Raw genomic sequence first — 21,303 nt, forward strand, 5'->3', positions numbered from 1 at the left:
TATTTTAATGAGTATAAATGGTGAAAGTCCATATTAAAAGTCCCTACCAAAATGTTAAAGATAGTAAATATTGTTGTATTATGTATTTAATTTAAGTTGAGTACTATGATGGATTAAGATTAAACATTCATTCTATTAAACAAAATAATCTAAAATTTATTTTGTATTCTATCACAAAATTTAAATAAATATAAATATTATTTAAAATACACAAATATTGATTTACTGCTATATACACTAAATTATTAAGTTATAAGCAGTGTTAATATAAATGTCAAATATCGCTATGTGTTACTTCCAGGATCATCATATCAATGATAAATTCCGTTAAATACATTTTATAATATAACTTCAGATTTTAACTATTGAGAACATTGTTTTGTTTTTCTTCTTATAGCTAGGGTTTATGGAGATCGAGAATGGCGGAAAGGAGGTACTTTGTCCATTTGATCTTAAGAGTGCCCAGAATGCTTGCTCGTGTTTCTTTCTAGCTTTGCGATTCGACGCTTGTGGATCCGAGCTATGTCATCCATCTTATTCGCGAGATGATTCCTCAAAGCTCTTGCGATGAATTCGATGCAACAGAAGACACTGCAAAGGATGATCCAAGCGCAGAAGCTGGCTGTGTTTTGTGGGACTTGGCAGCGAACGATTCCCTTGCGAAGCTCATGGTTAGTTTTCGTCCGTTCCTCCAGTGTGTTTCCTTTAGTTCTTGTTTATTTTTCTCGTGAAGTGATTCGGTGTACAGGTCGATAACTACATCCTCGATGTCATACTGGGCATTTTGCAAGCACCAAAGTCTGATAGAATCCGGGTTTGGTTTTTTCTTTTTTCTTTTTTCTTTTTGTTTTGAGATTTGAATAGCTCGTAAACCAAGTTTCTGTCAGGAGATTTGCCTGGGAATTCTTGGAAACTTGGCGTTTCACGAGGAACTCAGTGGAGTCATTGCTGAGAATCGAGAATTGCTATCCACAGTGGTGCTGCAGCTCTTTGTCACAGACGCTCAAACTCTAGTAGAAACATGCAGGCAAGGGTTCTCAAGAAACGCTACTTTGGCCTGTGTTATAACTCATGCTCTTGTTTCACAGGTTGATCAACGTTGGGCTACACAGCAAGCAAATCGAGAACTGGATTGGCGAGATAAACACGCAAGAGACCCTGGAGCACATACTTTGGATTGCAGAGAACACGCTCAATGAGCAGCTGGTAGAGAAAGTTTTGGAGCTCCTGCTCACGATGGTGGACAGCGAGAAGAAAACGGCCGCGGTGTTTCTTCCGGGCCTTGTCAAGTCGGGCATTGTGAGTCTGCTAGCAAAACTCACGACCTCCCAAGTCGAGGGGATCACGCAAGGCAGCATTTTGACTGGGTAGGCATATTGGTTCTTACAAGTTTATAGCTCCGTTTTTAACCTTTTGTTCTTGACAGAAGTGTTCTTGAGTCTTTGCTTCAACTCGCTCTCGAGGTATCTCTCTCGGATGAGTTCTCCGGATCCATCGCGGACGACAATGAACTGAAAGCCGCAGTCTTTCAAGTTGTCCACCTTTCTTGGAAGGACGAAGTAGTTCTTTTGAGATTTTTCTTCCCCGTTTGATCGACTGCTTTTGATTGCAGGTCGGAGTGGCAGCAGTAACGGCGATGGTCTTGGTTGCCAACCTTCTTTCGCAGAAGCCAGCCCTTGCCAAGGAACTTTGCGAAGGTAAAATCATCGACCCAAACGTTTGATATTTCTCTGTTTTTCTCAGATGCTGGTTTTATGGAGCGCTTGCTAGCTCTCAAGCCTCTAACTGAGAACGACGACGCTGCCTGCAATGCTCTCTCGAGTATTATCCAGAGAATCGAACAACAGAAGCGGGAAAGTATCTTAGAGGCTCAAAGAATTCGATAGCACGACAAAGGCAGCAGGGTGGCGAGGCTCCAGGTCGAGCACTCTTCGAGCAGCTCTCCTCGCCAACTCCATATCGCCATGAACTCCATAAGCCGAGAGAAGCGACGTCCACATTGCAGCACTCACAGCAACCGGCATGGCCCTTCGCAAACCCAGCAAAAACTCTTCGGCCTCAGCGAGCTTCCCAGCACGGCCCAGAAGATCAACCACGCAGCCGTAGTGCTCCTCCTTGACCGCCAAACGCTTGTCCTCCACCAGCGCCGCGAAGAACTTGCAACCATCCTCCAGAAGCCCGGCGTGGGTGCAAGCCAGGAGAAGTCCCACGTAAGTTAGGCTATCGGGTTCCACTCCCTCGAGCTGCATTTCCCGGACCAAGCTCGGAGCTCGGCCACTGAATCCGTGCTGTGCGTGCCCGGCTATCAGCGCATTCCAGGTAGCCGAGTTCCTTCTCCCAGCCATGGTGCTGAAAACTTGGTATGCTTCCTCCAGGCTACCACACTTGGAGTACATGTCGACGAGAGCGCTGGCGACGACCACGTCCGAGTGGAGTCCTCGCTGCCGGATCTGTTCGTGGAGGCGGCGACCGAGTGGGAGAGCCGAGGCCGTGACGCAGGCAGCGAGAGTGGTGATGAAAGTGATCCGGTCAGGCTTAAGTTCCATCCGGTGGAAGAAGATCTCGAGTGCCGTGGAGGAGTTGGCGTTGTCGACGTGAGCCGCGATGAGAACGTTCCAAGCGACGAGGTCCGGCTCGTGGATACGCTGGAAAGCTGCGGTGGCGGCGTCGAGGCGGCGGGACTTTGAGTAGAAGTTGACGAGCGCGGTGGCGACGATAGTATCGGTTTCCAAGCTCGACTCGGAGATGATCCCGTGAAGAGCTCGGCCAGTGGGGAAATCTTCCAGAGCTGTGCAAGCATCGATCGTGGACACGAAAGTTATGGCGTCCGATGGGACTCCTTGGAGCTGCATGGTCCGGAAGAGCAGCAGAGCGTCCGAGAAGTCGTGGTTTTGGACGAGAGCTGCGATAATCGCGTTCCAAACTACCGGATTTCTTTCATGGCAATGGAAGTTCTCGCGGAAGATCTCTCGAGCATGCGCGACGCTTCCACACTTCGCAAACATGGTGACGAGAGAGGTGGCGAGCACGGCGTCGTAGATCAAAGTTCTTCCACCTCCGAGCTCGCGCGCACAGCGATGGAGGAGCTCTCCATCGCGCAGCGGCGATGGAGCGGCCAGTCCAGACGCAAGGTTGACGAAGGTGGTGGCGTCGGCTTTGATCCCTTCGAGCATCATCGCGTGAAACATTGCCAGAGGATGGAGACGATCGAGCTGAGAGTGCGCAGAGATCATCACGTTCCAGCTCACGACGTTCTTGCTTTGGATCCTTGCGAAGGCCAGGCGAGCTCGATCGAGATCCCGGCAGCGAGCATACATGTTTACGATCGAGTTCCCGACCGCCACCGTACTCGCGTCCATCGCGCTCTCCATGGCCAGAGAATGGACCGCCCTCGCGTCTGTGGAGCTCTCCTGGAAGATCGAGAGCACCGCGACGAGCGTGATGGCGTTTGGATGGATCCCGTCCAGCTGCATCCTCCGGAAGAGATCCAGCGCGTCGTGGGATCGGTTGGAGTGAGAGGTGGCTGTGATGATCGCGTTCCAGGCGATGAGATCCTTGCGAGCGATGGCCGTGAAGGCGGCCTTTGCGCGATCAAGGCTGCCGCATCTGGCGAAAGTGGTGAGGAGCGCGGTGCCAAGGACGGAGTCTCGGTGAAGGCCCAGATCGATGATCCACTGGTGGATGCGATCGCCCAGGTGGATGGAGTGGAGAGCTGTGCAGGCTGAGAGGATCTCGACGAGGGTGATGCGATTGGGAGGGATTCCATCGGCTTGCATTTGCCGCAAGAGGGTGAATGCTGCAAGGGGGTCGTTGCTGCGAGCGTAGGCTCCGATGAGGGCCGTGTACATTGCAACTGTGCTGGATGAGGGCAAGGGATCTGCGGCGTGGCGAGTGAGGAGGATGTGGCGGGCCTGAGAGAGGTGGCCGCAGCGAAGGTGGGATTCGAATGTGAATGCCGGCCATGGCAGCTTGGGCATTTTGTTGTCGCTGCTTTCATCTTTTCAAGTCATCCATCTGATAAAGCCCAACCTTAAGAAAAGGAAACACTTCAATTAGTCCTATCTATCTATTTATCTGTAATGCTGTTTTCATTGAGGCGAGCCATTTGTTACAAGTGGATGTTAAAGTGATTTGTTAGTTTTCTATTCTTTCTATATTTACACTAAAAATATAAACTGTAGTTTCCATAAAATCTGTTAAAATTATAAAGCAAGTAACTATCACTATTACACATATATTAAAAACTTACAATTACATATTTACTACCGTGATAAAGATGGTTGGTGAATGTAAATTAATATACTTTAAATGCAAAATATTAGATATTATAATATACTTCAAAGTTTATTTATGAATATTATATAAATTATATCCACTAAAAATCGGATATCAATTACTTTGTAAAAAGATTTATTTTTATTTTGGTTTTTGCTTTTCTTAGTTATCACTGATGATTTGAACTTGAATTTGGGCTTTTGATAAGACCGTGCAAGCGAGGAGGACTGATTCTATAGCAATGAAAAAGGAGGAGCAAAGAATTCGAATCACTGTTTCCTACTGACGGCAGGACGATCCTTGTCTCTCCCAAATGTGTACAAAGAATATTTACAGTAGAAAGGGAGAAGACACTGTTTTTCTGTTTCTCAAAAGACCATTGCCGCTCATTTGCTTTCTTCAAATTGCTGTAATTGGCGTACCTTGTCTGATGTTGTGATATAAAGCTGAGTAAGCATTACGGCCATTAAGATGGCAACGAGCTCGTGCTCGACTATCGCTCAGCGTTCGCCTGTAAAAATTTTGAACTGGCCTCTCCAGGCCATGATCCAAGAACATAAGCGTCCAAGCCGACTGCACTAGAGACATGTTTAGTCAGTTGTTATGAGGCATACAAAAAAAAACAGTGGAAGCTGACCAAAAACTTACGAAAGATGAAGCACAAGCAAGCAGAGCAAGGAAGCATTCAGGCTCTCCAACAAAAAAGAAAGGCGACCATGGAAACAAACTTTAGAAACGAAAGCAAACAAAGAAGAGAAAGCTTACGGCGAATAGCAGCGAGCGCGAGGGAGTCCAGTCCCGAAAGCAGAGTGAGAACCGGAAGTAGGAACACATCCTTCATCGTCGAATTCTCCCACTACCATCCCCATCGTCACCACAACCCCTTCCACGTCTTCTCGCAAGTTCCCATCCGCATTGATAATATCCACCGCCCAGGGACTCTATCTCACTTGTAAGTTCGTCTTTACTCTCTTCTCAAGAAAAGAGCGGAGGAGGTCCATAAATAAGCTTTGGAATTCTTCCAACTCTGCGAAGAACACATTAAAAGAAAGAAGAATTGATGAAGAAGATCCAAAACTCCAAGAACTTACTTTTGCCTGACTTTGAAAAGCCCCGTGCCAAGCGGCATTGGAATTCCCATGATAATGCACTCGCTCACTCCTTCGATCTGATCGGTTCTCCCGTGGACAGACGCGGCAAAGAGATGATCCGTCGTCTTCTCGAACGATGCGAGCATGAGAACGCTGTCTTTCATCTTCGCCATCCCAAACCTCGTGATCCCCAGAATTTCTCCCTGGAAATATGGATCAAACAATCGTTACAAAAGAAAAAAAGAAAAAAAGAAAGAGGACTTCAGCATTTACCCTGTAAGTCATCACGTCCGCGAGCAGCATCATGTGTCGTTGATCGATGCTCATTCCATGGCTTCCCATTGTGTACTGAATCTCTTTGATGATTCCATTCCGCGCTGCTTCGATTCCAAGCACCTCCACAGTCTCAAAGATGTGATTACTCGTCGTTTCTCTCCCGTCGACGCCTTCGGTACCCATGACCGCTTTGAGATTTGTGCTGCATAAAAGAAGAAACAAGAGATGATCAATCAAGAAAAAAAAGTGATTCTTACCCTTCGACCAAGAGGTTGTATTTTCCTTTCTCCTGGTTTATCACCGCTCGCTCAACAGTCGGAATTCCCTGCCATTTTTTTGAGATGGTTCCGAGACAGTATATTGTTTACCTTCACGATGACTTTGGGAAGCATGTTCTGCAGTGAATGAAGGGCAAACAGCATCTTTTTCCGGTCGGACTCAGGTGTTGTTAAGGAAATGCTTCGGTCGTCGTTCACCTTAACGTGCTGCACACAAGGCCAAGTATATGTTAGCTCAATGAACACAAAAGTTTACCTGTTCCTTGAGTTTCATAGATTTGATCTTGGGGAACTTGAGAACGGCTTCTGCGACTGTTTCAGCTCTGATATCGAGCTGGAGAGAGTAAATTCTATCCATGTCCAGCTTAATTGAGACAAATGCCTGGCCGGGCCGCAATACTATCTTTATGCTCTTAGCAACCTGGTTTATAATTAACCGTTAAAAATAAGAAGCAAAACAAACTTCTGACTTACATCTCCAAGTGCAGTTTTCTCGATACGGCCCTTGACAATTCGAGCTGCCTTCACATCGTTTTCTGAAACCAATTTAGCTGTGATGATAGGAGTACTGATCTTTTTGGAGGCATTGATAATCTCTTTAATACGAGGAACACCGAGAGTGATATCTTTGAAAGCAAAGGCAGTTAGAAAGGCGAGAGAACAACGAGAGAGACTTACTCATGCTAGCCACTCCAGCAAAGTGAAAAGTTTTCAAGGTCATCTGCGTTCCAGGTTCTCCAATACTTTGAGCTCCAATGGCTCCAACAGCAGTTCCAGGATCCAGTTTCTTTCTATGGTACCGACCAATGCACGTGTTTAGAAAGACCTGCAATAGGAACGTCAGCGGCAGCGATCACAATATATTACACTTCACAAACCTCTAGCTGTCTGGAAGTGAGCCCAGAAACATTTGCCGCAACATTTTCATCGTCTACGTTACCAAAGTCGTCTAGCGGCAAGGACAGTCTTTTCCTTGTAGAAGAGATTGTATCGAACTCCTTCCTCAAGAATTTCCTTAGCGAGTCCAGAAAGGCCGTAGAGCATTCTGAACCATCTTGTGAAAACTTAGACTCGACGATCTTCCAAAGCTCAGAAGGCGGCAAAGCCGGAGTCGTTCCCCGTGGACAAGTTGCCTGAGATAACAGATTAGAAACAAATCCAAAGAAGTTTTGTAAGGTACCTTAGCTTTCATTAGTACGCGGTCCAGATTCAAGGGCGTTCCGTTCTGACCCTCCATGCTTACGGGATCCATTGAGTCATCCCCGTAGATAAGCTGGACAATTACGCCAGATGAATTACGAACTGTACCATCGTACTGGCATGAAAGATCTTCTAAAGCTTTCATCAAACGTCTGGACATGTATCCAGTTTCAGCAGTTTTCACCTGCAATGGCACGTCAAATTCTGGAAGTAAATCGATATAAAAGAGAGAGGAGAGACTTACTGCGGTATCAACGAGACCCTCGCGCCCACCCATGGTGTGGAAAATAAATTCTGTCGCCGTTAGACCGGAGTAGAAAGAATTCGCAACAAATCCCTTCGCCTGGAAAAAAGCTGGTCAGATGAAATTGATACAAAAAAGGAACAGAACATACCTGAGGAGTTTTATCATTTCGGGGAAAATGTGGAAGGCTGCGTTCTATAAATCCATTCGGAGCACGATGGCCACTCACAGACTGCTGGCCGACACAAGCAATCATCTGACTGATGTTGATCACAGAACCTTTTGACCCGCACTGGGACATGATCAATGGGCTGTTTCGCCAATGGAGCTCATTCACGCACACCTGCAACAAAAAGAAAATAAAATAAAACAAGCTTCGCAAGACGCTGCCAACTTAGTAACTCTAACCTGCCCTGCAGCTTCTCGAATTTTGTTCAGCTCTCCGGTAATCTCCGATTCTAAAGTCTGTGCCGCATCACAACCAGGTTGAAGAGTAAGCTGTCCTTTGTTGAACAGAGAGATATGCTTGTCGCACGCTCGATAGCCTTCTGCAATCCGCTTCTCCTTCTCTACGGTCAGGCGGCTTCCGGGCTGAACGTCGTCAATTCCTATCGAAAAACCGTGATTTCCTATCCACCTCGCACTGAAACAAAAGAGTTTAGTGAAATGAAAAAAATTCACAAATTGGAATACCTGAGCTTCGCAAGCCGATTCATGCATGATGCAGCCGCTTGTTCGCCGTAGTCTCTAAGTAACACTGTAAACAGGCCATCCTTGCTTCCATTACCTGCAGTGTTGTGCTAGAAATTTACGATAAGAGCAAAGAAAACATTTACACACCTAAGGTTCCTTTACCAAGTTGCCCGCATATCAGCTCACTGTTTTTAAAGAAGACATAGCCATCTTTTGGGCACATTGTCTCTGTCCCTTTCTTGTGGTTTTTTTCGCAAACCACGAAGTTCAAAAAGACTTTGATACGTGCACTCGGGCGTATTAGTACGCCAAAAAGTTGCTTTCCAGTCCACAATTCCACAGGCTGCAAAATCGCGTAAAATTATCCTGAAAGTATGAGAAAAATATCCACCTTGAGTATGGCTGGCGTAGGAAGATCGATATGCTCCACGGCGTCGCCCATGTACGAACACATAAGAGCAAACTGGCCGCGATCATAAAAAGTATCTCTCCTGGTTATAAGAAATGACGACGTCAAGAAATCTTGAGTAGATGCAACCAGAATTTCGCCATTCTTGGGTGTGCACAAGTTGTTTTGCACCTGAAAAATCGACTTTCGTTATTTGAATCTAAAGCAAAGCAAAGCATTCTTACCCCCATAAGTGTCAATGCTTCTGTTCGGGCTTCTTCTGTTTGAGGAACATGCATATTCATTTCATCTCCATCGAAATCGGCGTTGTAGGGATTGCAAACGGATTCGTTGAACCTTAAAGTACGCCAGGGCATAACTCGAGCCTTCAAGCATGTCAAACGGAAGAAAAAACAAAATTAGAAACTACATACCCTGTGACACATTATAGACATTCGATGCAAACTAGGCTGCCGATTAAAAAGAACAATGTCACCATCCTCCAGATGTCTTTCCACAACATCTCCATACTTGAGCTCCGATGCAATCCGTTTCCGATCTCCAAACTTCAAAAACCTACAAGCAAAGAAACAATTTTAGATGTTCCGTCCAGTGATAAACACAATAAACATACCGTTTAACACCGTCTGGAAACACAACAAAATTTGCTCCAGGATGCTTTTCCTTGCCATTTATAACTCTTTGCCTGAGTTTCTCAATGTTGTGAGCAGAAACTTTCTCCGGATACGTAAGTGTTTGAGCCATTAGAATTGGTACGGCAACCTGGAGTTCCAATGAGCTAGCGAGTAGAAAACACTGAAAAAATGAGCGTACCTCAGACACCTTAAGATTCGGATCAGGTGAGATCACAGTTCTTCCCGTGAAATCTACACGCTTTCCAGAAAGGTTACCGCGAAATCGTCCTTGTTTTCCTTTAAGTCTTTGGACAAAACCTCGTAGAGGCTTTCCAGTTTGCATATTTGGAGGAAGACCCGGAAGCTCGCTGTTGATATACATAGCAACCTGAATCTGAAGAAAGTCCCATATTTCCTGACGACGAAACAGAATTATAACTATGACGGGGAAAACAAATATGTCATACCATGCATTTGGCGATTGACAATCCCGACTCCAAACAAGCTCGTATTTGATTATTTTGCTCAATAATGTGCATAAGTTTTATGGTAACATCATCCTCGTTGCTGCAAAAACAGAATATAAATAGTTTATCTCAACGTATTAAGCACGTACCTCCCAACAGCAGCGTCCATTTCCACCGATGGTCGAATTGCAACAGGAGGAACTGGCATGTGTTGGACAATAAGCTGTTCAGGCCTATCCACAAGGTCGAGAACCACGCAGTCCTGCATTATTGGATTCATATATGCAAAGTAAAAAACCTTGCCTTTACCTCTCCAATTATTTTCTCAAAAAGGCCAAGTACTTTAAGAGGTGTGAGATCTTCTTGTATATTTTTCATGTACCCCTTCATCTCCTTGTTCACCTTCACCGCATCGTCGAACTTATGTGCCATTTCTTCGAATGCTTCATAGTTTTTAGCATATTTATCGTGAATTATCTTCAGAGTTGAGCCCAACTTCTTCACGACGCCTGCAAAAAACCATTTCGCGCTTTGATAATCACATCGTAGTGGCTCCAGAAAATACGTACCGTTAATGTCTCCGCACCTGGGACAAGCTCGAACCTTCTTACATAGATCGTTGATCTTCTTGAGATATTCCTTCTTTCTGAGTATTTCACTCCGAGGATTTTGCATGCGTCGTTGCCATTTCTGCCGCTCTTCTTCTGGCAAGAGAATGCGAGCGCATCCCTGAAAAAAGGAGTTTCTTTTTACGTGAAGCTACAACTTCCAGCAACGAAAAACTTGCCTTGCAGATGCACTGAAGAATGACTATAATGTCTTTGAAGTAGCCGATATGAAAGACTGGAAGCTCCAACTTGATGTAGCCAAAATGCCCAGGACAATCGGCTAGCTTCCCATCACAAGTCGTGCATTGTCCCTTCTTGTTAGAAGTACCCTGAGATGAAACTACAATCGTGAGAAAAGAAAGAAAAGAAAAAGAAAATGGCTTTTACCAGACGAGTATCGAGAACTCCATAAGGAAGAGGCTTCCTTTCCGGCAGCTGGTACAAGCTGTGCTCGAAAATCTGGACTTCCGCCGTCTTGGTGACCTCCTCCGACGACATTGTGCTAAATCGCATGCTCTTGCTGCAACAAAACCGCGACAGATGAGCCAATGTTTCGATCGATCGACGATCGATCGCCACACACTTACATTTTCCGCGGCCCGGCATCGTCGAGGTGCAATCCCTTGGTGAAATTGATTGAGGCGTGGTGAGCAGCAACACCGGTGCCGCCAATGCCAGCCATCGCTAAACCCTAATCTCTCTGTTTCTATAAACCCTAAAAATCCACAAATTTAATTTCCAAATGCAATACTTTTGTCCTTCAAATTAAACACAAGGTTATTACGGCTATTTAAGCTCGGAGTGAAGCAAAGTTTAACTCCATCGGGCCGGAAGTTGGCGAGGCCGAGAAGTTCGTAAAGACAATGCCCGTTCGGCTAGGCGCTTGCATATTTTCTGGAACTTACATAACACAGTCAACTGGCGTTTTTTTTATGAAACGAAGCGCTATTGGAGTGAGCTAGATAAAAAGTTCCATACCTCTTCTCGTCAAAAATATTGATCGGCCTTGTGTGAGCTACTTGTACAAAACTTACGAAGCAATCCCTCTTGCTCGCTTATTCTTCGGGTTGTGCAACAATTTGAAAGGCGGATGGCTAAACGTGTCTCTCATCTTCGAAATGAACATCCATGTCAAGCTTTCTCTTCAGGTAAGATCTGTCAGTACTGTTGCAAGAACACGGGAAAACTTATAAAGATCGCTCTTGGTTTCCAGAGAATGTAAAATGAGAAAGAGATAACTTTTTTTCTTTATTACCTGCTGAGCGTTGGACGAATGGTCATCCTTGCGTCCACGGACATTGCCATTCCGCTGTGATCACTCGGTGTCTCGCCAACCGTGGCTGCGCTAGAGCCATCTTTCGATTCTTTCGAGTGATGGATGTGTTCAGCGCCCGCGACGCCGGGGAACAAAGATATCCTCCTCGCTTTGGCAGGAGGTGAGAGCACTACTGGTTCCTTGGGAGAAGCCAGCTCCGGTGGTGGCCTCATACCCTCGGCTTTTGAAGCTGGTCTCAGAAGCAAGTGAGCTTTAGTTGGAGCAGGGTCCGTGGAAAAATACCTGACAAGAAAGCACGGTCAGTAATCTATCATTCACGAAACAGAGGACCAAACCTGTGCTCTAAAGCCTGCTGTGCAGTTATCCTCGCTTTGGGATCAAAGGCGAACATCTTAGACAGGAGGTCCAAGGCGTCTTCCGTTGCCATGGGAAAGAGGGAGCGCAGTGCAGGCGCCGGAGTGAACTGGAACTCGACATAGTCTGGAAGGGAAGTCATATCCGGCCACTGCGTCTCTCGCGGAGTTCCAAACGCTTGGAATATCTTTCCAAGTTGGTCTATGTCGCTCGAACCCTGTTAATGAAGAAAGCGTATGTAAGTTAAAATGATCCTGCAGAGTGTGCTAACCGTACCTGTAGGAAAGGCCTGCGAAGAAGCAACTCTGCGAAAATACAGCCCGCGGCCCAAATGTCCACTCCCGATCCATACTGCTTGCTTCCAAAAAGCAACTCAGGAGAACGATACCACCGTGCAAAAACCTGCATTACTGCCCAACAGTCATTCACGCTTCCGCTTAAGAGTCCACAGACGCACCTGATGTGTGAACTTTCTGTCTGGGCTCCCAAAAATGCGAGCCAGACCAAAATCCCCAAGCTTGAGTTGTCCATCGGAAGATATAAGCAGATTGTTGGGTTTTAAATCCCTGCCACACTTAAAACATGAGAGAAGGAGCAAACACCAAAAGGTGCCAGACTTCTTACCTGTGTAAAACCCACTTCTTATGGCAGTGAGCGAGTCCCCGGAGACACATTTGCATATAAGACTTCACGTCTGCGGGCGATAAGAGAATGTTTCGGTCACGGATCACTGCTTCCAGATCGCTCTCCATAAATTCAAAGACCAGATGTAGATTTCTTTTGTGTGGATAAACGTCAATGAGCTCGATGATGTTGGGATCGCGGAGCTCTTTCAAGAGTTTGATCTCCCTCAATGCGGTGACATGAACTCCTTCCTTGTATTTGCCGAGCCGGATTTTTTTTACGGCGACTGTGCGATTTGTCTGCGACGAAAACAACAAGACCAACGTTACCAAGAATGATTTGAATCCGCGAGAAAGAGAAACAAGTGAAGAACCAATTTACCTGTGTATCCAGAGCCTTAAACACAACTCCATAAGTTCCTTCTCCCAGAGAGATGCCTTTGACATATCGCTTGGCACCAATGCCGTTCTTCAATTCCAGCATTTTGAGACCGTCCAGCGTCACGCACTGCAAGGCACTAGCTACTGCACCTGATCCCGAGTAAGAAATCCGTCACGACGAGCGCGAAATTTTACCTCTGCTCCCACAAACATCCCTGGATTACGCGATCGCGCAGAGAAGCAGCTCAAGATTTTCCCAGCGATCGAGAAATCTCCCAAGAACAGCGCCAGCGCCTCGCTACGACCTCCTCCCCATGGCCGTTCTTCCCAAACCCTACTGGCGAGAGCATATTCGCTTGGCCTAAAGCAATTTTGGCCGTTACAGGCATCCACGTGGCGTCCACGTCACTAACCTAGAAATTAAGCTAGTTCCAAAGGTATCGTGGCACACTTTAAAGTTCCATCCATGTGGACACTCTGGCAAACGTTGTACTGGACGAATTTTTTTCTTTGGTCATTTTCATTTCTTTCGCCACACACTTGGGCAATCAAAAACTCTTGCAAACGAACCAACGATCAAAAGAAGAGAGAAGGAAAAAGAAGAGAAAGAATCGATCAATTCCAATCGTGCTATGGTACAATGCTGCCGCCGCCGCGATGCCCCTGGTTCTTCTTGCGAGATTTCTAGAAAAGATTGTAAGGGAAGGCGTCGAGCGGATGAATCAGGTATGTGAGGACGAGCGCTGCGAACATGAGCACGTACGCGATTCCTTGATCGATCGAGACCCCTGGAGAGAATAGCCCGTTAGATCGAATCTACATTGCCCAGAACCGCAAAGATCTAGCAAGAAAGAGCGAGAAAGAGGGCCGGGGAGAGGAAATCTTGCAAAAACGCCTAGGTTTTCGCGATTTCGCGATTTCTTACCGTCGCTCTGTGGCGCTGGCGCCGGCGCTGGAGATTCTTGAGCTATGGCGACCGATCCGAGCAGTAGTAGCATCGCCGTGGCCAAGGCGGCGAGAAACCTCGACGCCTCCATCGCTACACCAAAAGAATGAACGTTCTCTAAATTATCCCTGGTCTTTAGTATGAATGACGGCTAAATGTACAAAGGTTAAAATTACCTCGCTGTTGTGGCCGTTGGATCCGGATCACACCCAAATGATTTCTGGCCGTTGGATGAAGAACAGCATTTTACAGGTTTTATTTACAAAAGTTTTGACGATGTCAGTAGCAATTCTTGGAGCTTCTTCGCGTTTAGTGGCTTGCTGATGTAGCCATCCATCCCAGCAGCGATGCAGCGATCGCCATCGCCAAACATTGCGTGAGCGGTCATGGCGACGATGGGAGTGGAAGACATCCCTTTGTTCTTCTCCATCTCCCGGATCTTGGTGGTCGCTTGGAATCCATCGCAGATTGGCATTTGCACCTAGAGAGGTAGAAGATTAGAAGCTCGCCCTTGAAAGATCACGAGCAAAAGTTCTTACGTCCATCAGGATGAGATCAAACGTTTCTTGCGATGCTTTCTCGATTGCCTCGGCTCCATTGCACGCGATCACGGCCGAGTGACCCCACTTTCGAAGCAGTGATACGGCCACCCTTTGGTTGACGATGTTGTCCTCGGCTACTAAGATCTTGAGGCTTTTGTGTTCCTCCGGAGAAGCCTCTAGCTTAGCCTGGCCGAGAGAAGCACGATCGAACGTAAAAGGAGAGTGGAAGAAAATCGAGAAACGTACTTGTTGCGAGTGCTCTATCCTTAGAGCGTCATTCTTGTGAATTCCAATAGCAGCTTGTAGTGTACGAATCAGCAAAGCACGCTTGATCGGCTTTGATGTGTAGAGTTCCACGCCTAGATTCCGACACCTTCCATACGAGAAGAGTTTTTAGCTATTATTCCAGAAAATGGAAGTAAAAAACACTTACCTCTCACTGTCCGTGTGGTCGATCGAAGTAAGCATGATAATGGAAGGAACTTCTGTTGAGTCGACAAGCCGCGGCAGCTCCGAGGAGCCATTTTTCTCGAAGGCCTGCCTATCGGTGTGGTGAGTTCCCGCTGGAAACTCCGGGTCGACTTCTTCGACTAGCATTTGGATTGTAGAAGAGCAGTTCCCAACGCTACCACCGCTTGACAAATGCCTTTTGATCTCTTTGATCCGGCTTTTTCCTATCAGGCCGGGCCGCTCTTGCACGTAGTGAACTAGCTCTGCTGCTTTGCTTCCAGGCAGCCATAAATCCACCAGTAGGACTTGAAATGGTTTCGAGTGGGAAGCAAGTTGCAAGGCATGTTTTGCATCTTCAACGGTGAGACTTGTTTCGACGATCATTCCCCAAGCCTGGAGACATGTAAGCATCGTAAATACACTTCGTAAACAAATTATCTAATTTACCTTGAGCATAGACACGAGGATTCCAAGGCTCGTGATGTGATCATCCACCACCAAAGCCTTGATACCTTTCAAGCCATCGATCTTTGGAGACAAAGGAAGATCGCAAGAGGGTGGAATGTCAAAAGCAGCTGTGAAGTAAAATATGCTTCCTTTTCCTTCACTTTCCACCCACATTTTTCCTGCCATTGCCGCAGCAAGTTTGGAAGAGATAACTAAACCAAGTCCAGTCCCACCGTATAGCCTGCAGATAAAAAAAAAAGAAAAGAAATAAAACTGAAAATATCAGTTTTACTACGGCAAAAACCACCTTGTTGTGGACGAGTCCACTTGTGAAAAAGCTTGAAACAACAACGATTGCTTTGCCTTTGGAATGCCAACACCTATGGAGCAAGCAGTACATGAATGTAAAACTCGTACTCTTGAAACAATAGAGGCTCACCAGTGTCTTTCACAGCGAAAATAAGTTCAACTCTATCAAGATAGATGTTGTGCACTTGAGCTGAAACCACAACTTCGCCTTTTTCAGTGAATTTGATACTATTACCTGTATAGAACGAGAAAAACATCTTTTGTAAAATAAAGAAAATGAAAAAAATAATAATTTACCTATCAAGTTCACAAATATTTGGAACAACCTCCCAGGATCTCCAATAAGTTGATCTGGAACGTCCAGGGCGGCCCTCCAAGCAATCTCAAGGCCTTTCTTATGTGCTCGAGCGGCCAGCACAGACACCGCATGCTCGAGCTGATCGTACAAAGAGAATTGTATCTCCTCCATCTCCAGCTTTCCAGCTTCGATCTTGCTGAAGTCGAGAATATCAGTGATGATTCTCAACAAATGCTTTGCCGAAAATCTAACCTGTTAGAATCTCAAAAGGTTAGTAAGCAGCAAGCGAAAGGTATAAGAACATACGAGATCCAAATACTCCTGTTGCTCCAGAGAAGTCCGTGTGTCTAAACAAAGCTCTGTGCAGTTGATGATACCGTTGAGAGGCGTTCGGATCTCATGAGACATGTTCGCCAGGAACTCGGACTTGGCCTTGTCCGCAGCAACGGCTGCATCTTTTGCCATTTGAAGCTCCACCTCAATTCGCTTGCGTTCGTCGATTTCCGAGGCAAGCTCGTCGTTTGCCCGTGCCAATGCTCTAGTTCTCTCGAACACCTGGAAACAGAAAGTCCATGTATCAGAGAGAGAGAGAGCGAGAGAGAGAGAGAGAGAGAAGTCAATGGTACCTTTTGTTCGAGTGTGGCATGGTGATTCGATATTTGGTCAGCCATGCTATTAAATATCACTTGTAGTTCATGGATCTCGTCACGAAACCAGACGCATCCAATGTTTACTCTCGCCCCCATGTCGCCTTCACCTAGAGCTGCCGCGACGCGTCCAAGCTCGATAATAGGAGAAGTAAATATCTTCAGCAATTGACAAACACGAATATTAACAAGGACTCTAGAGGAGAAAAACAAAAAGATACCTTTGCAACGCATAGAGAAGCTATAATCCCAAGTATTAGCGTTATGACGATCATAATGCTTATCACAATCTTTATATTGTCAACGGGAGCGTAAGCTTCTCGCGTGTCTACTTTCGCAAGTAGCACTGTAAAACAAAACAGAGTATAAAAACGAGGTGGTGGAACAAGGAAAAACAAACTTGTACACTGACCCCAATTTGAGTATCCCATTGGAGTATAGGCACATATCACCTTCACTCCTCTGTAGTCACGTTGGTGGAGCACTCCGGATCGCTTTTGCATCACAGCGTCTAACGCTGTTTTCCAAGGCAAGCTTGTGACGTGCGGATTCATGCGTGGAGGCAGCACCAAATGAAAAGTTTTGTTGTTCATTGGAACCCCGACGAGCAGTTCTCCAGACTTTTGCAGCCCGATCCTTTCATAAATGAGATCCGCAAGAGTTGTCGCATTGATCCTTGCAATCAGCATGCCAATCCGAGTGTCATTCTACACAAAGCCAAGCTGCAATCAAATGACAAATCACATTAAAAAACAAACTAGAGCACTCAAGAAACATGGAGCTCAAAAAGAAAAGTAAATGTGAGGGACGGGGTGAGAGACAAGTTCATAAAAGAAAACCACAGACAGGCGAGAAATCTAGGAAAAAGACGAAAGCTTACCATGTAAATCCCTTTGGAAATATTATAACTCCAGGTGTTGCCTTCAAGTATGGGAAGCTCGATGTGCACCGGACTTTTCATCTCGGGATTCTTAAACTGTAGTTTCTCCTCAAAAGTATCTTCAGTGGCGATCCGCAACTTTCCGCTCGCATCGAAGATGGCAGCACTCTTAAATTCGGAAATCGCCGAGATAGCCGACCGAAGATCATACTCCGCAGTGGCTTTGGAAACCTCTGACCGGTTTGCCAAATAATTGATAATCTGTATCCTCGAAGAAATCAAGACCATCTTGTCGATTTCACCGATGAAGTAGTCATCAACTTCCCCCCTTCTCAGAATCGATACGGCCACAAGACGCCTTTCAATCTCTTTCGAGAGCTGCTCTCGAGTCTTGAGCCATAAAACAGCAGCTAAAACTCCAGACGACAAAACAACCTGCGAAAAAACACCAAAGACTTTAGTCCAGAAGAGGAAAGAAAAAACGACCTCCTCTCAACAAGAGAAGCAACAGTGAAGTGATTGAAAGCTACTTACCAGAGTTCCAATGAAGACAGTGAGCTTAACCCAAATCGAAGACTTGAGACTCCTCCGTGGATAAGGATTCCGAGCCGAGCTCCTGGGATTGATTGAGTCGAGCTCCATCTCAGTAGCAACCGCCGACATGAATCTCTTCCCTTTAGATCCCGTCCATAGGAACTTTCGGAAATTCCTCCTCAGCGTTAACAAGCAAAAAGCCATTTTTGCCCTGCCAGAGTATCTCTCAGCATCCGGCAAGCACCATAGGAGCTGCTCGTTAAAGAGCTCGAAACCTCGTTCTTCTCCATCACAAGGCCGGAAGATCGATGAAAAAAAAAACTCCGGAAAACTCCCACTTGCCAATTATCAAAGTATTAGATTGAACTCTTCCCAGCTACATGAGCTCCACAGTTTGATAGCCGAGAACTGTGCCACCGACAACGACACCCTCGTTAGTTTCTCGCTTAGACCATTCTTTTGGTGAGAACGAAAGGAAAAAAACGATTAAAATGATATTTCTTTAGCATAGCGTGCTCCAATTATTGGAACTATGAACTTACCCGGTCGATCAGAGTGTGATCGTCGCTAGACAGCTATAGCGAGAGTGTAACTTTTCACAAGATCAAAGAGATCAAAGAGCCCTAGAAAACAAATGTTAAACCAGGATCGAGGCCGGGCTACCAGAGATGGGTGCTCTCTAGCTAGAACTGGAAACTAAAGCCCTAACCACGTGGCAAATTCTAATTTCGCGCCAAAAGTCAAAATTATCCCTTGTCGCTGTCCAATGGGTGTTAGTCTAACACAGATTTTCTTAGGGGGTTTTTAGGGTTCTTGATGGCCGCGTGTGGCGCATTCGAGTTCCAGGCCATCGTGGATCTCCCAAGGCGCCGGATTCACAGGTGAGAAGCCGATTCCCAATGTAGATCGATCTCTGCGGCTAAAATGCGCGCCCAGGCCGCTCCAGCTGACCAAGTGGCGATCCGGGAGCGTGGCTCGGGCTTCTTCCCCAGGTATGATCGCAATCTCAATCTCTCAATCTTGAATCGGGCTCTTCAGCGCAAGCGCAGTTCCATGAGGCATGCAAAAGGGGGAACCTGGTACCTCTGTTCCAGCGGATATTTTCGGATCACCTGACTCCTGTGCTGGCTTATCGATGCCTGGTCAAGGAAGATGACAGGGAAGCGCCTAGCTTCTTGTTTGAATCCGTGGAGCATACAAACGGCGTCAGCAACGTCGTAAGTTTGGATTCTGGTGTCGGTATCGGTTCTAAAGCCTGGATTTTTTATTTTTTTTACCAGGGTCGCTACAGCATGGTAGGGGCGCAGCCTGCCATGGAAATTGTAGCTAAGGAAAATATGCTGACTATTATCAGCCACGAGGATGGATACGAAAACGAAAGGATAGTCAACGATCCAATGAAAGAACCGGAAGAGATCACCTCAGACTGGAGCCCAGTGCCAGTCGATGGTCTTCCAAATGTTTTCTGTGGTAAAGTTGCTAGCTATGTTTTGTGGAAGTCGGATTGACAGCGTTTTTCCAGGTGGCTGGGTCGGTTATTTCTCGTATGACACGGTGAGGTATTCCGAGAAGAAGAAGATTCCGTTTGCTAGTGCACCCTTGGACGACAGGGGATTACCTGATATGCACTTGGGCCTCTACAAAGACGTCATCGTATTCGATCATGTTACAAAGGTGAGCTTTGTTGCAATCTTCCACTTTAATTGCTTTTCTTTTCAGATTGCGTATGCAGTTCACTGGGTCGACATCCGGAGATACGAGGATCCGAATACAGCTTTTCAGGACGGAAAGAAGCGATTGCAAGAACTTATCGATCGTGTTCAGAACACTGAAGTGTAAATATCCATCGTGTTAAGTGGTCGATGATCTCATCTTGATGTGTTAAAGGTTCTGATGCTGCTTTTCTAGGCCGAGGCTTTCCCACGGAAATGTGAACCTGTCGGTTGGGCATTATGGGAATCGTGTCAACAAGTCTAATATGTCACTTGATCAGTTCAAGGGGGCCGTCTTAGCTGCTAAGGAGCACATACTTGCCGGTGACATATTCCAGATAGTATTGAGCCAGAGATTTGAGAGGAGAACCGCCGCGGATCCTTTTGACGTTTATCGAGCGTTGCGAATTGTCAATCCAAGCCCCTACATGATTTATCTGCAGGTTCGTGTCCAACTTTACGTCAATTCAACGTGTTAACGTTCCGTGCAGGCAAGAGGCTCAATCCTGGTCGCATCAAGTCCCGAAATTCTCACACGCATCAAGCATGTAAGTCGTGGACGCTTTTTTCTGGTGGTTTGTTCTTATTTGAAGACTTTGCAGGGCAAGGTCATCAACCGACCTCTTGCGGGAACTCGAAGGAGAGGAGTTTCGGACGAGGAGGATAAGAAACTGGAGGAAAGCTTGCTAAAGGATGAGAAGGAATGTGCCGAGCATGTGATGCTGGTCGACCTTGGACGAAACGATGTCGGCAAGGTTCATATACTTCGCGTTGTTTTGTTTTCCTCCTGTTCTGATTTTGATTTTTAAGTGCGCAGGTTTCCAAGGCAGGATCCGTGCAGGTTGAAAAGTTTATGGAAGTCGAGCGCTACTCACATGTGATGCACATCAGCTCTACGGTATGGTCTCATCCTCGCTCTTTTTATATTTTCCACTTTCTGAATGCTCAGGTGACCGGAGAGTTACAAGAGGGACTCTCATCGTGGGACGCTCTTCGCGCAGCGCTACCGGTTGGAACAGTTAGCGGTGCTCCGAAGGTACTTATACAGGCAAATTGTGCTCTAATGGGCGCTTTGTTTTCACCATCAGGTGAGAGCCATGCAACTGATAGACGAGCTGGAAGTTGCTCGACGCGGGCCGTATAGTGGTGGCATCGGCTCAATATCTTTCAATGGAGACATGGACGTAGCACTTGCTCTTCGTACGATGGTGTTTCCCACAAGTTCCCAGGACAAGAATGGTTCTTGGTTAGCTCATCTTCAAGCGGGGGCCGGCGTTGTCGCTGATAGCATTCCGGACGAGGAGTACAACGAGACGGTAAACAAAGCAGCGGGTTTGGGACGAGCAATCGACCTTGCGGAGACAGCGTTTCCGGCCGAGAAGCTCATGGAGGTCTCATAAAGCTATGTTCTCTCTCTCCTTTTTCTAACTTCCAGTGCGATAATACGACAATGTCCTGGAGAAAAAATCAAACTTGGGGGTAAGCTTTTCCTTCGTCGTTTGTTCCTTTCACTTTTGGACTTTGTAGAGTGGAAGTCGAAAGCCATGGGATTACTTTTGGAAGGTTCCTTCTTAAAACGCATCAAGCAAGCGGCGCCGGAGAGAAACAAGCAAAAAAAAAACGCGAGAATCTCTTGTTTGAGGTGGACTGCACTAAGAACAATCGCGTGATCATTGATCCGGACTTGTGGGATTTTAAAAAGGCGTGGCCTTCATTGGAAATGCTTTTCTATGTTTTGTGCGTGGATCG

General features: G+C 46.3%; 5 protein-coding genes across 12 annotated transcripts; 2 read left to right on the forward strand and 3 right to left on the reverse strand.

Moving 5' to 3' along the window:
* The first annotated feature begins 402 nt into the window (after positions 1-402).
* On the forward strand, positions 403-1,991 carry LOC9653808 (protein saal1). 2 transcript variants are annotated; one of them, XM_024659633.1, is made up of 8 exons: positions 403-433; positions 492-671; positions 749-814; positions 888-1,027; positions 1,089-1,367; positions 1,427-1,559; positions 1,613-1,697; positions 1,744-1,991. In XM_024659633.1, exons 1-8 carry the CDS (start codon positions 407-409, stop codon positions 1,884-1,886), a joined length of 1,053 nt encoding a protein of 350 aa, XP_024515401.1. In that variant the 5' UTR covers positions 403-406; the 3' UTR covers positions 1,887-1,991. The 2 variants fall into 2 exon arrangements, with proteins under 2 accessions (XP_024515401.1, XP_024515402.1); XM_024659634.1 differs by having other exon boundaries at positions 1,430-1,559.
* Positions 1,992-4,395: 2,404 nt separating this feature from the next.
* LOC9653809 (DNA-directed RNA polymerase III subunit 1) lies at positions 4,396-10,849 on the reverse strand. Of its 2 annotated transcripts, none has more exons than XM_024659636.1 (28): positions 10,743-10,849; positions 10,543-10,675; positions 10,335-10,484; positions 10,117-10,276; positions 9,857-10,056; positions 9,697-9,809; positions 9,548-9,647; positions 9,280-9,495; positions 9,080-9,228; positions 8,880-9,021; positions 8,691-8,831; positions 8,449-8,637; positions 8,205-8,400; positions 8,058-8,151; positions 7,773-8,007; positions 7,516-7,707; positions 7,365-7,463; positions 7,101-7,304; positions 6,799-7,053; positions 6,599-6,746; positions 6,395-6,546; positions 6,177-6,341; positions 6,011-6,127; positions 5,900-5,967; positions 5,640-5,844; positions 5,367-5,569; positions 5,041-5,302; positions 4,396-4,853 (listed from the first exon to the last, which is right to left on the reverse strand). In XM_024659636.1, the coding sequence occupies exons 1-27, from the start codon at positions 10,835-10,837 to the stop codon at positions 5,251-5,253; spliced, it is 4,173 nt and encodes a 1,390-aa protein (XP_024515404.1). In that variant the 5' UTR covers positions 10,838-10,849; the 3' UTR covers positions 4,396-4,853; positions 5,041-5,250. The 2 variants fall into 2 exon arrangements, with proteins under 2 accessions (XP_024515404.1, XP_024515405.1); XM_024659637.1 differs by having other exon boundaries at positions 4,398-4,848.
* A 9-nt stretch (positions 10,850-10,858) lies between these two features.
* Positions 10,859-13,126, reverse strand: LOC9653810 (cyclin-dependent kinase D-2). Of its 5 annotated transcripts, none has more exons than XR_002990246.1 (9): positions 12,985-13,126; positions 12,791-12,933; positions 12,410-12,708; positions 12,243-12,351; positions 12,062-12,187; positions 11,767-12,002; positions 11,411-11,713; positions 11,134-11,319; positions 10,859-11,049 (listed from the first exon to the last, which is right to left on the reverse strand). XR_002990246.1 is itself a non-coding variant. In XM_024659643.1 (8 exons), the coding sequence occupies exons 2-8, from the start codon at positions 12,890-12,892 to the stop codon at positions 11,250-11,252; spliced, it is 1,245 nt and encodes a 414-aa protein (XP_024515411.1). In that variant the 5' UTR covers positions 12,893-12,930; positions 12,985-13,126; the 3' UTR covers positions 10,859-11,249. The 5 variants fall into 5 exon arrangements, 3 of the variants coding, with proteins under 3 accessions (XP_024515411.1, XP_024515409.1, XP_024515410.1); XR_002990245.1 differs by having other exon boundaries at positions 10,859-11,055; XM_024659643.1 differs by having other exon boundaries at positions 10,859-11,319; positions 12,791-12,930.
* Positions 13,127-13,962: 836 nt separating this feature from the next.
* Positions 13,963-18,419, reverse strand: LOC9653812 (sensor protein GacS). The gene is made up of 15 exons (XM_024659638.1): positions 18,385-18,419; positions 17,843-18,250; positions 17,309-17,743; positions 16,841-17,135; positions 16,650-16,774; positions 16,408-16,587; positions 16,088-16,336; positions 15,781-16,033; positions 15,614-15,718; positions 15,482-15,554; positions 15,175-15,415; positions 14,711-15,120; positions 14,524-14,650; positions 14,275-14,463; positions 13,963-14,216 (listed from the first exon to the last, which is right to left on the reverse strand). Exons 2-15 carry the CDS (start codon positions 18,044-18,046, stop codon positions 13,995-13,997), a joined length of 3,108 nt encoding a protein of 1,035 aa, XP_024515406.1. The 5' UTR covers positions 18,047-18,250; positions 18,385-18,419; the 3' UTR covers positions 13,963-13,994.
* A 207-nt stretch (positions 18,420-18,626) lies between these two features.
* On the forward strand, positions 18,627-21,298 carry LOC9653813 (anthranilate synthase alpha subunit 1, chloroplastic). 2 transcript variants are annotated; one of them, XR_002990244.1, is made up of 13 exons: positions 18,627-18,723; positions 18,779-18,834; positions 18,881-19,059; positions 19,123-19,312; positions 19,365-19,516; positions 19,562-19,677; positions 19,751-19,997; positions 20,046-20,102; positions 20,157-20,309; positions 20,372-20,452; positions 20,504-20,590; positions 20,643-21,033; positions 21,082-21,298. XR_002990244.1 is itself a non-coding variant. In XM_002985571.2 (12 exons), the coding sequence occupies exons 1-12, from the start codon at positions 18,659-18,661 to the stop codon at positions 20,952-20,954; spliced, it is 1,695 nt and encodes a 564-aa protein (XP_002985617.2). In that variant the 5' UTR covers positions 18,627-18,658; the 3' UTR covers positions 20,955-21,298. The 2 variants fall into 2 exon arrangements, 1 of the variants encoding a protein (XP_002985617.2); XM_002985571.2 differs by having other exon boundaries at positions 20,643-21,298.
* Positions 21,299-21,303: the final 5 nt, after the last annotated feature.

This window comes from Selaginella moellendorffii, unplaced genomic scaffold (assembly GCF_000143415.4).
Source record: "Selaginella moellendorffii unplaced genomic scaffold, v1.0 SELMOscaffold_69, whole genome shotgun sequence".
Classification (NCBI taxonomy): domain Eukaryota; kingdom Viridiplantae; phylum Streptophyta; class Lycopodiopsida; order Selaginellales; family Selaginellaceae; genus Selaginella; species Selaginella moellendorffii.